The sequence below is a fragment of the Dromiciops gliroides genome, chromosome 5, assembly GCF_019393635.1.
Source record: "Dromiciops gliroides isolate mDroGli1 chromosome 5, mDroGli1.pri, whole genome shotgun sequence".
Lineage (NCBI taxonomy): Eukaryota > Metazoa > Chordata > Mammalia > Microbiotheria > Microbiotheriidae > Dromiciops > Dromiciops gliroides.
In genome coordinates this window covers 59,662,002-59,678,043 of record NC_057865.1, presented here as the reverse complement: position 1 = coordinate 59,678,043, position 16,042 = coordinate 59,662,002, and the positions used below count along the sequence as shown (strand labels likewise).

The 16,042-nt window shown below is 35.4% G+C and overlaps 1 protein-coding gene across 4 annotated transcripts in view; it reads right to left on the bottom strand.

Annotated features, from left to right (window-relative positions):
* MLLT10 (MLLT10 histone lysine methyltransferase DOT1L cofactor) overlaps window positions 1-16,042 on the bottom strand; it is a 233,364-nt gene that overhangs the window by 132,982 nt on the left and 84,340 nt on the right. The window contains exon 3 of one of the 4 annotated variants that reach the window (XM_043967040.1): window positions 4,012-4,063. The exons of the other annotated variants lie outside the window; for them this stretch is intronic. Within the exon in view, the coding sequence (XP_043822975.1) occupies window positions 4,012-4,063 (52 nt within the window). The remainder of the gene's footprint in view (window positions 1-4,011; window positions 4,064-16,042) is intronic. 4 annotated transcript variants of the gene reach the window in all.

The window sequence follows — 16,042 nt, the reverse complement described above, 5'->3', positions numbered from 1 at the left end:
AAGACTCTCACACCTCATGTGATATCCTATACATCCCAAATACTCATTCCAAACCCTTTTCCCCATCCCCCACCACCAGATTCTTTATTCTCTTCTCCCTTAACCCTCCCACCCCAAAGTTCCAACTAAATGCCACCAACCCCTTCCCTTGTATCTTCAGGAATCTCATTAATTCCACAAGTAAACTTTCCTTTATCCTAAACCTTTTCCTTTCCCTGTGCTTCTACCTTCTAGTTTTAAGTGAAACATGGCTCCCAGCATGCCCTTCCGCAAAGAACACAGCTTCCCTATCTACTCTTTCCAATACTGGGGGCAGCTAGATGGCGCAATGGATAGAGCACCGGCCCTGGAGTCAGGAGTACCTGAGTTCAAATCCGGCCTCAGACACTTAACACTTACTAGCTGTGTGACCCTGGGCAAGTCACTTAACCCCAATTGCCTCACTAAAAACAAATTAAAAAAAAACAAAAAACAAAAACTCTATCCAATACTGGCTGCACTCTGACTCGTTCCCTAGGGTCTACTGGTCTAGGAGGAGCAATGGCTCCCCACACTCACTTCCAGGTTCTTCTCCTAGCTTCATCACTCAGTAACCTCTTCTCCTTTGAGGTTCATGCAGTCCTTGTATCTACTACCCAGTCAGAATCCTGGCATCTGTCATCAACAGGCCTCCAAATCACTCTCCTTCCTTACTCAATGAGCTTGGTGCCAGGCTGACAACTCTTCTCTCCTTCCCAACTCCTGCTTTCATACTTGAGGATGTCAATATATATAATCTCCCTCAAGTACCCTAACCACTCAGTTCCTTAACCTACTCACTTCCCATAACCTACTCCTACAGCCCATCTCAGCCATACCCTTGATCTTCACATAATTCAAAAATGCCCCAACTTCCTTGTACAAGAATTATACACTGTACCTCACACCTGGACTATTACAACAGCTTACTGGTTGGTCTCTGTCTTACATCTTTCAACCTCCATTCAGGAGAAAAATTATTTTCCCAATGCATAGATCAACTATGTCACATCCTGCACTCCCATCCCCACCCCCACCCCCACTTGATTAATGCCAATGGTTTGGCGTTCAAAATCCTTCATAACGGAAACCCCTCCTAACTTCCTAATTTTCTGGCACCTAAACCCCTAACACAGAGTGTCTTTGATTCAGTGCCAATGGCCTCCTTGCTGTTCTACAAATAAGGAATACCTCTTCAGATTCTACTGAGAGTAAAAGTAAAAACATTAAAGATTACATGAAAATCATGCATGTACATAAAAGCAATGTCTAAAATGTTATCATGCCCAGCTATTTTTTTGACCTTTAAAAATTAATGGCAGGGGGCAGCTAGGTGGCGCAGTGGATAGAGCACCAGCGCTGGAGTCAGGAGGGCTTGAGTTCAAATCTGGCCTCAGACACTTAACACTTACTGGCTGTGTGACCCTGGGCAAGTCACTTAACCCCAATTGCCTCACCAAAAAAAAAAAAAAAAAAAAAAAAGGAAAAAATTAATGGCAGGGGGCAGCTAGGTGGCACACTGGATAAAGCACCAGACCTGAATTCAAATCCAGCCTCGGATACTTGACACTTATTAGCTGTGTGACTCCAGGCAAGTCACTTAACCCTCACTGTCCCATCCCCCAACCCCAAAAAAACCCCACAAAAAAAATAATGGCAAACAACCTCAGTAGCATCATAAGCAATTTGTATAAAGAAAATAACAAAAATATAAAAATAACTAATACAACAATATAAAAATAACTCCAAATTTAAGTCAAGCTCAATCTCACTATACTTAACCTACTCTTAAGAATATAATAATGGATATTTGATGATAATCATTTTGGGCTGAAAAGAGGCAAAATTATTGATTTAATCCTCAGTCACATCAGTTACTTAATGCATCAGAAAGAATAGGATGATATAATCTCTAACAATTTTCATCTATTCAGGAACATACCATCTTTACCAAGTGGAACCCTACCATGTAACAATGGCTGTCATTTATACAGCACTTTAAAGCTGAGGTTTTTAGACAGTAGGGAACACTCCTAAAAGGCAGAAAATAAGATTCTCTAGGGACAGCAGGATCATCAGTGGTCAAAATTACGAAATATTATTGGGTATAAATTACACAAAAATAAATCCACTTTTTTCCTATGAAAACAAAATTCAAATCTGATTGAACACAACTGAAACTAATGCAAAAAATTCATTCCAACTGACAGTGAATGGACCACAGCAGCTATTTAATACAGTAAGTGCAAGAGGTCAAACTTGAACACATTGCCAAATCTGAACACAGACACAATCTGCCAGAACACTCTCATCACAAAGATGAGCTGTATAATCATGTGGACTAATGCACTAAAATGTAAAGTATGTCAACAAAGTTAAATAATCTTTAAGGAGAGGCAAAAAGTAAATTAACATCTGATGTATTTCTCAATGTCATTAATTTTTCTTTTTTTTTTTGTTTTTTTGTTTTTTGTAAGGCAATGAGAGTTAAGTGACTTTCGCAGGGTCACACAACTAGTGGGTGTCAAGTGTCTGAGGCCGCATTTGAACTCAGGTCCTCCTGAATCCAGGGCTGGTGCTTTATCCACTGCGTCACCCAGCTGCTCCCAATGTCTATCATTTATTTTTTTAAGGCAATGGGGGTTAAGTGACTTGCCCAGGGTCACACAGCTAGTAAGTGTCAAGTGTCTGAGGCCGGATTTGAACTCAGGTACTCCTGAATCCAGGGCCAATGCTCTATCCACTGCACCACCTAGCTGCCCCGGCCCCTATCATTTTTATAAGTACACATAATAAGTTGGTTTCTCTCTCAAGGTGTAATTTTTAAATATTATAATAACCAAGTATTATTTCATTTGAAATTCTCCAGAAGTGATTTCAAGTTTGTCTAGTAATGTTCATTGGAAACACTTTTTGAATAAGCACTGGTGTTACATTTTTGTATTGCATGGTTAAGATTATCAACCTAAAAGTTCTCTAATTTATTGAATTAAAGGCATACTAAAAATGTTTGTAGATTACTTTTCTTAAAAGCTGGAGGGAATGAAAACATTCTGTTTAAAACAAAATTATGAAGGGGCAGCTAGGTAGCGCAGTGGATAAAGTACCGACCGGCCTTGGATTCAGGAGGACCTGAGTTCAAATCCAGCCTCAGACACTTGACACTTATTAGCTGTGTGACCCTGGGAAAGACATATAACCCTCACTGCCCTGCAAAAAAAAAAAGAAAAGAAAAGAAAAGAAAAGAAAAGAAAAGAAAAGAAAAGAAGAGAAGAGAAGAGAAGAGAAAAAAAAAATTACATATCATAATATTTGTAGCAACCCATTACTTTGTAAAAATCAATTAGGACTTTAAGATGGCTGTGCAGGTCCCGTGTGGGACCTTACTTCAGTAAAAATATGAAATTTGTAATAATTAATGATCAAGAAAAACAATTAAAAAACTGCAATAATTACATGCCATTTTTCAACAGTACTGGACAAAAAGTCAGCCAGAAACTGTAGCTGATAGAAATGTAGACAGCTGATAGAACAAGAAAAGAGTCAGAGATATCTGTAGGGGCTCTCTGTCTAGAAAGAATGGTAAGCTCCCCTAGAAAATGCCAAAGCTGTTATAATCATATGTCTACAGTAGAAGAAGACATAAGCAGCCAGTATGGACACTTCGATAATTTGATCTCTGAGGTCTCTGTATCTTCATTTTGAGAATAGCACCTTGCGGGGGCAGCTAGGTGGCACAGTGGATAAAGCACCAGCCCTGGATTCAGGAGGACCTGAGTTCAAATCCGGCCTCAGACACTTGATACTTACTAGCTGTGTGACCCTGGGCAAGTCACTTAACCCCATTACCCTGCCACCCCCGCCACCCCCAAAAAAGGGAGAAAATAGCACCCTCAAGACCCGCAAAGAACCAAGGGAGTAAACTCCAGGAAGTTAAGGTCAGAACATAGAGGAGGAATCAGTGTGAGATTAAACACAAGAAGACCAACTTACCCAAAACAACAGAGAACAGAGTCCAGCTTTGGCCCCAATTCGGGAATTAAAGCTGAAGAGATAATCAAAAAAGACATCAACCAGAACAAAAAATTACTACATGAATACATGATTACCCAGAAGTAGTGAATCATATGATTTTTAAAATCAAAGAAAAGATCTGAAGGAACGAATCAAAAGGTGAATAGTTTATAATAGTTGAGTAGTAAATATTACCCAAGTAACTGACTCCTTTATATCTCCTGGAGAATAAGGAGAAATCAATGATTCTAGCAGACAATAATAAATATTAGGGGAAAATATCAAACAATTGAAAGAAGTTGAAAAAAAAAAGATATCAAAACAATGACTTGGGAAAACAAGTCAAGGAAAGATAGTTTAAGAATCACAATACATCTTGAAAACCATGATTTAAAAAATTACCTCCTGGAAGAAACTCCCCAAAAAGAAATCAAGAATAACATATCCAAAGTCCCAGACACTCACATTAAGAAATGAAGTGCCAAGGAACCCCAGTAAGGATCACACAAGCTTTAGGAGCTCCCATTAAAAAACCAGAGAACTTGGAATGCAATATTCCAAAATGCAAGCAGGTTAACTCTTACTGCCAAGAATAAAAATCTAAAAGGCTGAGTATTATGTTGCATAGGAAAATCAACCTTGTTCTGAACTGGGTCTAGCTCAGGCTATACTATAACCAGTTTGCTACTGAAAAAACAAACGAACAAACAAAACAAAACAAAAAATGAGGAGGCACATCCAAGATGATGGAGTAGAAGAAGGGTTCTGGCAGAACTCTCTCAACATTCCCATCAAAACAATTTTAAAATAACATGTCAAGGGGGCAGCTGGGTGGTACAGTGGATAAAGCACCAGTCCTGGATTCAGGAGGACCTGAGTTCAAATCAAACCTCGAATATTTGACACTAGCTGTGTGACCCTGGGCAAGTCACTTAACCCTCATTGATCCGAGGGGAAAAAATGAAAAAAGAAAATAACCTGTCGAACTAAATTCAGGATCAGCATAGCCAATAAAGGGTCAGGGTGAAAGATTCTATCCCAAGACAACTTAAAAGAATGGAAGGAGAAGTCTGTGACAACAGAGTAGGAGTTGGCTGGGAACAGCGAGATACCAGCCACATGTGGGCCATGGAGGCTGGAGCAGTGTTAGCAGCAGCCGTAATACTTCCAAGTCCTCTTACCTCCCACAGACAATAAGGGGACTGGTATAGGGTATATCTGTGTGGGCACAGCGAACAAGACCAGGAACTACTTAGCTTAGTACCATGCAGTCAAAGTAAGGATTACACAAGATTTAGGAGCTACCACAATGAAGAAGAAAAAAAAAAGACTTGGAATACAACATTCCAGAAGCGAAAGAAGCTAGAATTACAATCAAGAACAACCTATCCAGCAAAATGAAGTATAAACTTTAAGGGGGCAAAAATGGACATCTAATGAAATAGAGAAAAATTTTTTTCATAGTATTTTATTTTATCTAATTAAATGTAAAGATAGTTTTCAACATTCATTTTTTTGTAAGATTTTGAGTTCAAAATTATTCTTCCTCCTCTCCCCACCCCAAGACAGTAAGCAATCTTAAATAAGTTATATATGTGCGATCATTCAAAACATATCTACATTAGTCATTTTGTGAAAGAAAAATCAGAACAAAAGGGAAAAACCATGAAAACAAACAAAAAAAAGTGATAACTATGCTTTAGTCTGCATTTAAACTTCATAGTTCTTCCTCTGCATATGGATAGCATTTTTCATTATGTCTTTTGGAACTGTCTTGGATCACTGTATTCCTGAGAAGAGTTAAGTCTATCACAGTTGATGTTTTTTATTTAAGTGTGAAGTGGTAGTACCTCAGGGTTGCTTTAATTTGCATTTTGAAATAGAGGGTCTTTAAGCATTCCTGATGAAAAGACTAATGCATAACTGAAAAAACAACAGTCAAACACAAGACTCAAGAGCAGCATAAAAGGATAAACATGAAAGAGAAATTGAGATTTAATACAGTTGAACTGTTTACATCTCTATATGAGAAAATGATATATGAAACTCCTAAGAACTTAATCATTAGGACTATTAAGAGTAATTATAGGGGGCAGCTAGGTGGCATAGTGGATAAAGCACTGGCCCTGAATTCGGGAAGACCTGAGTTCAAATTTGACCTAAAAACACTTGACACTTACTAGCTGTGTGACCCTGGGCAAGTCACTTAACCCTCATTGCCCCACCAAAAAAAAAAAAAAGAGTAGATACAAAGGGTTGTGTTAGGATGACTCCCATATGGGTAAAAAGAGAGAAAGATAAACAGAAAAACATAAGATGGAGAGAAATACACAGCAATCATAACTATCCATCAAATGGAAGCAGAAAGCAGAGAGCATTAGAAACCAAAACCCAATATATTAAGAAACATACTTGAAACAGAAATGACACCTATGGCAATATGACAAGAAAAAGAAAATGGAATAAAAATAGGCAATGAGGAAACAAAACTAATCACTCTTTACAGAAGATATGATGGTATATTTAGAGAATCCTAAAGAATCAACTAAAAAACTGGTTGAAATTATTAATAACTTTAGTAAAATTTTAAGATATAAAATAAACCCACAAATATGTTTAACATGACAGGACATGTATAACCTATTATCAGATTGTTTGCTGTCTTGGGGGGAAGGAAGGAGAAAAATTTGGAACTCAAAATCTTATAAAAATGAATATTGAAGCTGGGGCAGCTAGGTGGCACAGTGGATAAAGCACTGGCCTTGGATTCAGGAGTACCTGAGTTCAAATACAGCCTCAGACACTTGACACTTACTAGCTGTGTGACCCTGGGCAAGTCACTTAACCATCATTGCCCCCCCCCATGAATATTGAAAATTATTTTTACATGTAATTGGAAAAAATTAAATACTATTAACTATGGGGTGAATTAATAAAATAAACCCACATAAATCATCAGCATTTCTATATAATACCAACAAAACCCAGCAGGAAGAGATAGAAAGAGAAATTCCATTTAAAATAATTGCAGACAATACAAAATACTTGGGAATCTAACTGCCAAGACAAACCCAGGAACTTTATGAACACAATTACAAAACATTTTTCACACTATAAATAAACACAGATCTAAACAACTGGAGAAATATTCACTGCTCATGCAGAGGAGGCTAAGCCAATATAATTCAAATGACAATTCTCCCTAAATTCATTTATGTATTCTGTGCCATGCTAATCAAAATACCATTTTATAGAGCTAGAAAAAAATGATAATAAAATTAATCTGGAAGAACAAAAGGTCAAGAATATCAAAGGAATCTATTTTTTTAAATGAAGCTGTCCTAGCAGTATCAGATTTCAAACTACATTACAACAATCTGGTACTGGCTAAGATTAAGTACATAATATACAGCAGGAAATTACCGTAGTAATCTAGTGTTAGACAAACTCAAAGATTGAAGCTTTGTGGGGCAAGAACTTAACTACTCAGCAAAAACTGCTGGGAAAACTGGAAAGCAGTACAGCAGAAACTAGGCATAGACGAACATCTCACACCATCTACCAGGATACAGTCAAAATGAGCACATGATTTAGGTATAAAGGTTAATATTACAAGCAAATTTAGGGAAGTATAGAAAAAAGTATCTGTCAGACCTTTGGTTAAAGAAGGTTTTATGACCAAGTAAGAGACAGTGAGGATCACAGAAATAAAATGGGTATGTTTGATTACATGTATTTAAAAAGATTTTGCACAAAATGAATGCAAAATTAGAAAGAAAGCAGGAAACTGGGGTGGGGAGATTTTTACAGCAAATTTCTCGGATAAAGACTTCATTTCTGAAATATATAGAGAAGTGAGTCAAATTTATAAAAATAAGAATCATTCTCCAATTGATAAATGGTCAAAGGATATAAAGAGGCAGTTTAAAGAAGATGAAATCAAAGCAATTTATAGTCATTATGAAGAAATACTCTTAAATCACTAATAATTGGAAAAGTATAAATTAAAACAACTTTCAGGTACCACCTGAAAGGTTAGCTTGGCTAACTTGCCAGAAAAAGACAACTGCAATTCCTAGAAGGGATATAGAAAAATCAGCACACTGACGCCCTTTTAGTGGAGTTGTAAACTGCTCTAACTGGAAAACAATTTGGAACTATGCCCAAAGGACTATAAAATTGTGCATACCCTTTGACCCAGCAATACCAATACTAGGTCTGTATCCCAAAGAAATGTTAAAAAAAGGAAATGATTTATATGTACAAAAATATTTATAGCAGCTCTTCTCATAGTGGCAAAGAATTAAAAATACTTTAGAGATGACTATCAGTGGGGGAATGGCTAAACAAATAGTGGTTAATGATTGTGATGGAATAATACTGTGCTATATGAAATGGTGAGCAAGATGGTTTCAGAAAAACCTGAGAATATTTTTATGAACTGATTTGAAGTGAAATAAACAGAATACAGTAATAGCAATATTGTAACAATGATCAACTGCAAGAGATGGCTACTCTGATCAATGCGATGATGCAAGAGAATTCCAAAGGACTTATAATGAAAAAAGCTATCCACCTTAAGAGAGAAAACTGATACATTCTGAGTGCAGATTGAAACATTTTTTCACTTTTTAATTTTTCTTTACCTTTTTTAAAAGATGGCTACTATGGAAATGTTTTGCATGACTTCATATGTAAAATTTAATTTGCTTGCCTTCTCAATGGGTGAAGGAGAATGTGGAACTCAAAAAAAAAATGTTTAAAAAAATAAAGAAATCAGCAAATGTCACAAATTGGAGATTGATTTATTCTTTTGTTGCTTGCCTAGACTTAAGAAATTGAGGAAGAAGATGTTAATAATGCATATATATTAAACTTAAGTAAATAGAAGGGAAAAAACCCAACACAAAATATTTGTAGGTTATTCACAGTTAAGAAAAGGAGATTTACTTAGCCATAGCAGAAGGATATTCAACAAGGCAAGACACTGAAGAGAATTCAAAGTTGGTTCGGCTGAGCAAAGTTTCCTTGCCTGAGTTGTTGATCATTTTGCACCAGTCAAACATCACAGCGCATGCCTGGAGCTCCTACTCAGCCAACAAGTCCCCCATGGCAATCAAGTCTCAAAGATGGTTTCAATATTTTGAGTTTTTCCAAATATATCTTTTATTTATTTTGTTAAATATTTCCCAATTACATGTAAAAAAGTTTTGAACATTCATTTTGTTTAATTCTGAGCTCCAAATTCCCTCGTTCTAGTCCCTCCCTCCTCCTTGAGAAGGTAAGCAATTTGATGTCAGTTATACATGCGAAGTCATATAAAACTGATTTCCATATTAGTCACACGCAAAAAAGAGTTTACAAAGTATGATTCTGTCTGCACTCAGAGTTCATCGATTCTCTTTCTGAAGGTGGGCTGTGGTTTCAATACATTTTAAGGAAAAATGAGCCAAACTTGGATCGGGAAAGGAGTTAGGACAGGTGCTCTCACCACGGGCCACACCTGAATGGCAATGATACATAAACATATTTTTAAAAACTGGAAAGATAAATTTATCTAAGCAATAGGAATGGGCTATATAATGATATAATGCCAAAATTCTCATGGAAAAGAAGAAATAAGTAGACTCTTCAGAACCTTGCAGTCTTCAAAAGATACATAAGGTATTCAATAAGAAAAACAAAGAACATGGGTAATAGACTGTATTCTGTCTGAGAAGTTTAAAAAGAGAAAGAGAAAGTATAAAGGAAAAATCTACTAGCATAGAAAGGAAGAAGAGGAAATTTGCTACTTCTCATATCTGGGGCATATATGTGAAAACAAAAGTATATAAATATGGGGGAAAGGATAGAGGGAGCAACATATGAACCTTGCTTTCATCTGGAAAAAAACAAACAAGGTTGAACACTCAAATGGTGGAGAAATATATCAAACTGAGAAGTGGGAGGAGATAGGTTGAGGTTAAGAGGGAGGATAAATAATACCAGAGATCAGATAGTCATAAGAAAAAAATTAATAGTCATAAGCTTAAAAGAAAAAATAACTTGAATATAAGAAGTAGATAAAAAAACAGAAGGAAATATAATTTTACTGAGAGAGAGAATTTCACAGAATCCTGGGTAGTATGAAATGATGCAGAGTCAAGTACACAAAGATAGAAGAACAATGTATAAAAGGATAACTGTTTTAAAGGAAAAATATCTTTGAAAAACTTAAGGACTCTGATCAAAGCAATGACTAACCATGGCTCCAGAAAAGCCAGCATGAAGCATATTTTACACATCACCTAACAGAGAGGTGATAAACATGTTTCCTAAGGAGATATATTTCTGACAATAGTCACTACGGAACCATTTTGCTTGACAAGGCTTATATGAAACACACATAATATTACATACAAATGTTACAACATTTGTTTTAAATTGAGGGAGTAAAATGGTATTGAGGGGTGGGTAGGGAAGCAATACTGATACAAAATGTAGGGGAGGTCACTGAAACAATTTTTTAAATGCGAAGAATAGGCACAAGTTCAGAAAGCAGAGATTTGCAAGAACAGTTTTAAAAGCAATACATGAAATTTATTACAGAATTTTAAAATATACTAGGGTATGAAATAAAATGTGAAAAGTGAAACGAAATATGAAATTTAGCATCATATATAATCTACCTTTTATATTCTGCTGTTTATATGGGAGTGTTCTTTTTGAGAATGTATAAGTTCATTTTTTAAAAAAATTTTAAATAAAGAAAACACAGTGTCCATCAATTGGAAAATGGATGAACAATTCATAGCATATGAATACAATGGAATATTACTGTGCTGTCAGATGCCATTTGTTCTTCTACATTTAAAAAATATTTGTTAATGATTATTAAATTCAAAACTAAAAATAAAATTGTAAACAAGACAGAAATGAGCATTAATACATAATATCAGGTAACTCCTGCTTTAAGGTTTGTAAAACATTATGTATATTACCTAGTTTTACTCATAACAATTCTATAAAGTTGATAAGTATACTAGATATTATCATCCCTACTTTAACTAAAGAGAAAGAAGAGATTTTAAAAGGTTAAATGACTTGCCCATGGTCACACCGTAGCTTATAAATGTTGAGGACAGGATTGTAAAACAGGCTTCTCAATTCCGAGTCAATAGCTCTTTCCACTATACCATATTACTATCTTCGTAGGTCCTAACTATTGTCGAGTAAAGTAATATTACCAGAATCTTAATCACAATTGTGGGTCTTTCTGTTCCAAAAAAAAAAAAAGTTTAGTAATCAATTAAGGGTTTGGTTTTATAACACTTTCTGCCGCCCTCCTAGACAATCAAGTAGTAATCCAAGGATGCATCCAACAAGAAATCATAAGAATACACCCTTTCTACCTCCAGAGCCAATATGCTCTTGACAACTTCACTTAAAATCCTTTTCTCCTGCTGATGAGCATCAACTTAATTTTCTATGGATTGTATATATGGCAACGAGATTTCATTTACAGGAAGATTTCCTCGAGTATTAGAACAGCCAAGCCATCTTTGGATCTATATAACAACTCCCTTCTGTCACAATGTTGTGCTAGCCACTTTTCAGTTAAACTGTCAAATAAAAATGGTAATGATAGGAAAATTATTCAAATTACTTTTTAAAGTACAGCCTGAGGGGTCTCTCATCATCAAAACTTTTCAGATACCAAAAAATAATGATCACCCCTTTGGGATTTGTGCCATAATAGAAACAATTTATTCTTTCCAGACAAGTGATAAGAACCAAAATATATAAAGAAAAGCCAAGAAAGCAACATAATGCCATTTACAAAGTATAGTCAAAGGAGTCAAATAAGATAATCAAATGAAGTCAGTAACAAAGTCTTAAATTAGTTTACAACTGCTTCACAAGGTTTATGCTTAAGTAAAGAACTTATTGTAATAGAGACAATTACATGTTAAACTGTTGCATTTAACAACCAAAAGATTTCATGTAAGCTCTAAGCTAAGAAGTGGCCATCTATTCCAACTTCCACATAGTACAAATGAGAAAGTAGAATACCACAGAGACAAAGTGACTTGTCTATGTTCACAGTGCCGGTTCTATTCAATTCAGCCGTGTCGCAGAGTCTACACTGGAGAATACAAAGACTGAGAAAACAGAAACACAAGTGAAGAACATCCATTTCCTTGAACTCAATCTAACATGAGTAAGAAGTCCTACAAACAATGGCCTGAATTCAAATACTATTACAGTGCCTTCCTACTCTCAAATCCTGTCATTTGATAAAATAAGTGTACTGTAAGGTAGAATGTGCAAAGGCAAAAATCTTAAATTGTAAAGCTTGTATAAACAAAGGTTGAGAACTATCTTTACATGTAACGGAAAAAAATAAAATACTTTATTAATTTTAAAAAATTTTTTAAATAAAAAAAAAAAGAATGTGCAAAGGCCAAGATACTGTGAGTGAGATTTTCCCCATCCCTTAGTTATAAGAGATTTACCATAGTTATAAGTGATTTGATTAAGATAATAATCAATATATTAACTAAAAATTGTGATTTATTCTTTTTAATATAGATTACATAAGGTCAAAAGGTTAAGTCTTTTTTCATATTTCCTAATTTTCCAATGTCAAGCATTAGGTAATATCACAAGATCTAGTAGTCAGCAATGCTATATTTTAATAATCACGAGTGACATACTTTTCTATAAAGAGTTCACGCTGCTGACCAGTGGCCTGACAATGACCCACCCTATTGTTATCATAATGCTGACATTTATAGTCATTTAGGTAGTTCCTCATACTTCCTAAGAATATAATTTAATTTTAGAAGCACAACTAATGATATAATACTGTACAAGTGTAACTTTGGAAGGGTATATAAACCCATGGATTTTGTAATTCTGGGTCTTTCAGGCCCAACGCCTGGAAGACCGGCTTTATTGGGAGACTAAAACTCTCTCAATAAACCTATTGGCTTTGTTGGGGGACTAACCCTCCCTCAATAAACCTATGTGCTTCAACCTGGAAACTTTGTTGTTTTTGTTCTTCTGTCAGACTTAAAATTTTTTTCCCGACAATACAAAATGATATCAGAAATTTGAGGAATTTCAGTAAAGGAGTCATGGGCCATAGAATGATATAGATGGTTCAGATATGATGGTTATTAGTTAATAAAATCACAGGTTTAAAATGGAAGACACTTTAGAAAAAATCCGTTCAAGACTTTTCATTTCATAGATGAGGAAATGGAGTGCTATAGAGGTTACATGGTAGGGCAAAGCTATGATCTGAAGTCAGGTCCTCTGAGTCCAAATCAATCAAGCGCTCTAGTAATCACATCACATTGCTGCCATGAAATAGTTCATAAAGACTACTCAATTGTTCAATTTAAAATTTACTGTTAGTTTGGTTTTGCTTATCTGGTCTTCTTTATTCTCAAGTTGAATCTTGTGTTGGTAGAGCTATAAAATGATCCAACCATTCAGGAAAGCAATTTGGAAGTATGGCCAAAGAGCTACAAAAATGTATATACCTTTTAACCCAGCAATACCACTGTTAGGTGTGTATCCCGAAGAGATTAAAAAAAAGGGAGGGGGGATCTATTTATACAAAAATCTTTATAGCAGCTCTTTTTGTGGTGTCAAAGAATTGGAAATCAGAAAGACATCCCAACTGGGGAAGAGCCAACCCAGCTGTGGTACCAGAACGTAATGGAATAGTATTGTGATGTAAGAAATGACAAAGCAGAATGATTTCAGAAAAACCTGGAAAGGCTTACAGAAACTGATACAAAGTGAAGCAGAACCAGGAAAACACTGTACAGAGGAATAGCAATATTATATGATGATCAGCTCTGAATGATGAAACTATTCTCAGCAATATGACGCAAGACAATTTCAAAGGACTCATGATGAAAAATGGTATCCACCTCCAGGAAAGAGTGGAGTCTGAATGCAGATCAGAGTCAACTATTTTTCACTTTCTTTTTTTCAGGGTTTTTTTTTTTGGGGGGGGGGGAAGAGTCTGTCTTCTTTCATAATGTGACTAATATGGGAATGTTTTGGATGAATGTAGATGTATAACCTATATTAATTGCTTACTGTCTCAGGGAAAGGGAGAGGAGAAAAAGGAAGTGAAAGAAATTGGAGCTCAAATTTTTTTTGAATTGATATTAAAAACTGTTCTTACGTGTAATTGGGGGAAAACACTATTCAAGATGGAAAAAAAATAAAGGTAGATCTTGTAGGTGGAAAAGAGTGGACAGAATGGGAAGTTACTGTGGTATAAAAAACAACATCTGAGAAAGGAATGATCACTATCCTATGGGAAGAATCAAAGAAAATTCTTCCTTGTAGATGATATATCTAAGCTGGGACCCTCAACCTTAAGAAAAATCTTGACAGGTAGAGATTTGCAAAAAAACACACTCCAAGAACAGGGAACCACTTACAAGGATAAGATCAAAGGATTATACAATTAGAGCTCAAAATGACCTTAAAGACAGTGCAGCCCTTTCATTTTGTAGATAAATTAATTGTAGCCCAAAGTCACACAGGTACTAAGCAGCAGAGGCAAGATCAGAGTCCGAGTCTTTCAAGTTCAAACCTAACAACCTTTTTACTATATTACAAATGCATGTTAGGGAAGAACAGCTAATATTCCAATTTGATTGAAACACAGAATGCAAGGCACATAATGACTATGACCAAAATCCTGTTTCATTAATAAGTTGAGGATTCTATTATGCCATAATGTCTAACTTTGCTAACAAAAGCTTAAAAATAATCTATAATATTCTATAAAAATTAACTTGTTTTCATAATTAAGAATGACTAAAAGTTTCATAGTCCAAGAAATCAGTAATAAATAAATGAATTTTGGAATAAAGGAAGACAGCACCAGCAAGTTAATGGAATGCTGCTGTGGTTATGCTTAATATTTCTTCTTTTATGTATAATGAAGGAAAATACTGTTAAAATAAATTAAATAATTATTCTTTCTACATATTTCTATACAGTGTTAAAATATATTTGAAAACAAAGGACAGGATCATTGTGACCTGATTCCAAGAGATAATCTGACATGCTGTTGTTACCACTTTATGCAAACTAAAGGTCTAACACCATCTAAGCTCTCAAAGTACAAAAAATTGTGCCTCGTTGGTACCAAAGGTCCAAGTTTCCTGAACTAATATAAATAGCAGGAAGCAGCACACACATGCCTGTCAATACATAGTGGGTGCCAAATAAACCTTTGCTGAATTTAACTGAAGGGTCTCCAAAACTATAGTCCAGAAGCCTGTCAAAAATTTCAATTAATTGAGATCAATATACCCAAAAGAGGAAAGAAGCAGGAGGGAAAGAAAGATTAACTACCAACCCAAATGATGACCAGCTAGAGAAAGAAGCTGGCTGATTGTATCAATGGCTTAAAAAAACTACCCGTTAATGGTGTCCTCAACCTAGTGTGAGCTATGCTGACTAGTGTTCCATTATGATCACTGAATATTGAGTCAAAAATTGAAGAATAAGACTCCACTTTACTTTTGAGCACTGATAAAAAGCATTTAAAATATGTACACAAAGGTGTTTTATATCACATTCTTTTCTTCAAGCTATGACCGCTGTATAATGTCTTTAAAGAACCATTAATTCTTTGTGTCATAAACAACACTAGCTTCTAGTTTTAAATTAATCCTGTAGCTTTTAAAGCCTAAGCAGAAAAAGGGTCAGTTAGCAGGCAGGCAAACATGGCACTTGGGCATGCTGTTTATATTTTTATTAAAAGATTAGAGTTTTCTCATGTGACTAGCATGGTATGATGCTAGGTAAGAGTACTAAGTACTAAGATGCCAGGGCTGCCAGCATCACTAAAAATAATGGCCAGCAAATGATGTAGCAAACTTCAAAACTCCTTCCATTACAAAGGAAAAAAGCTGGTTAAGAGATTTATTTCCATGTCAACCTATCAGTGATCATATCCACCAACTTTAGTATTTAAATCACCCAAAGA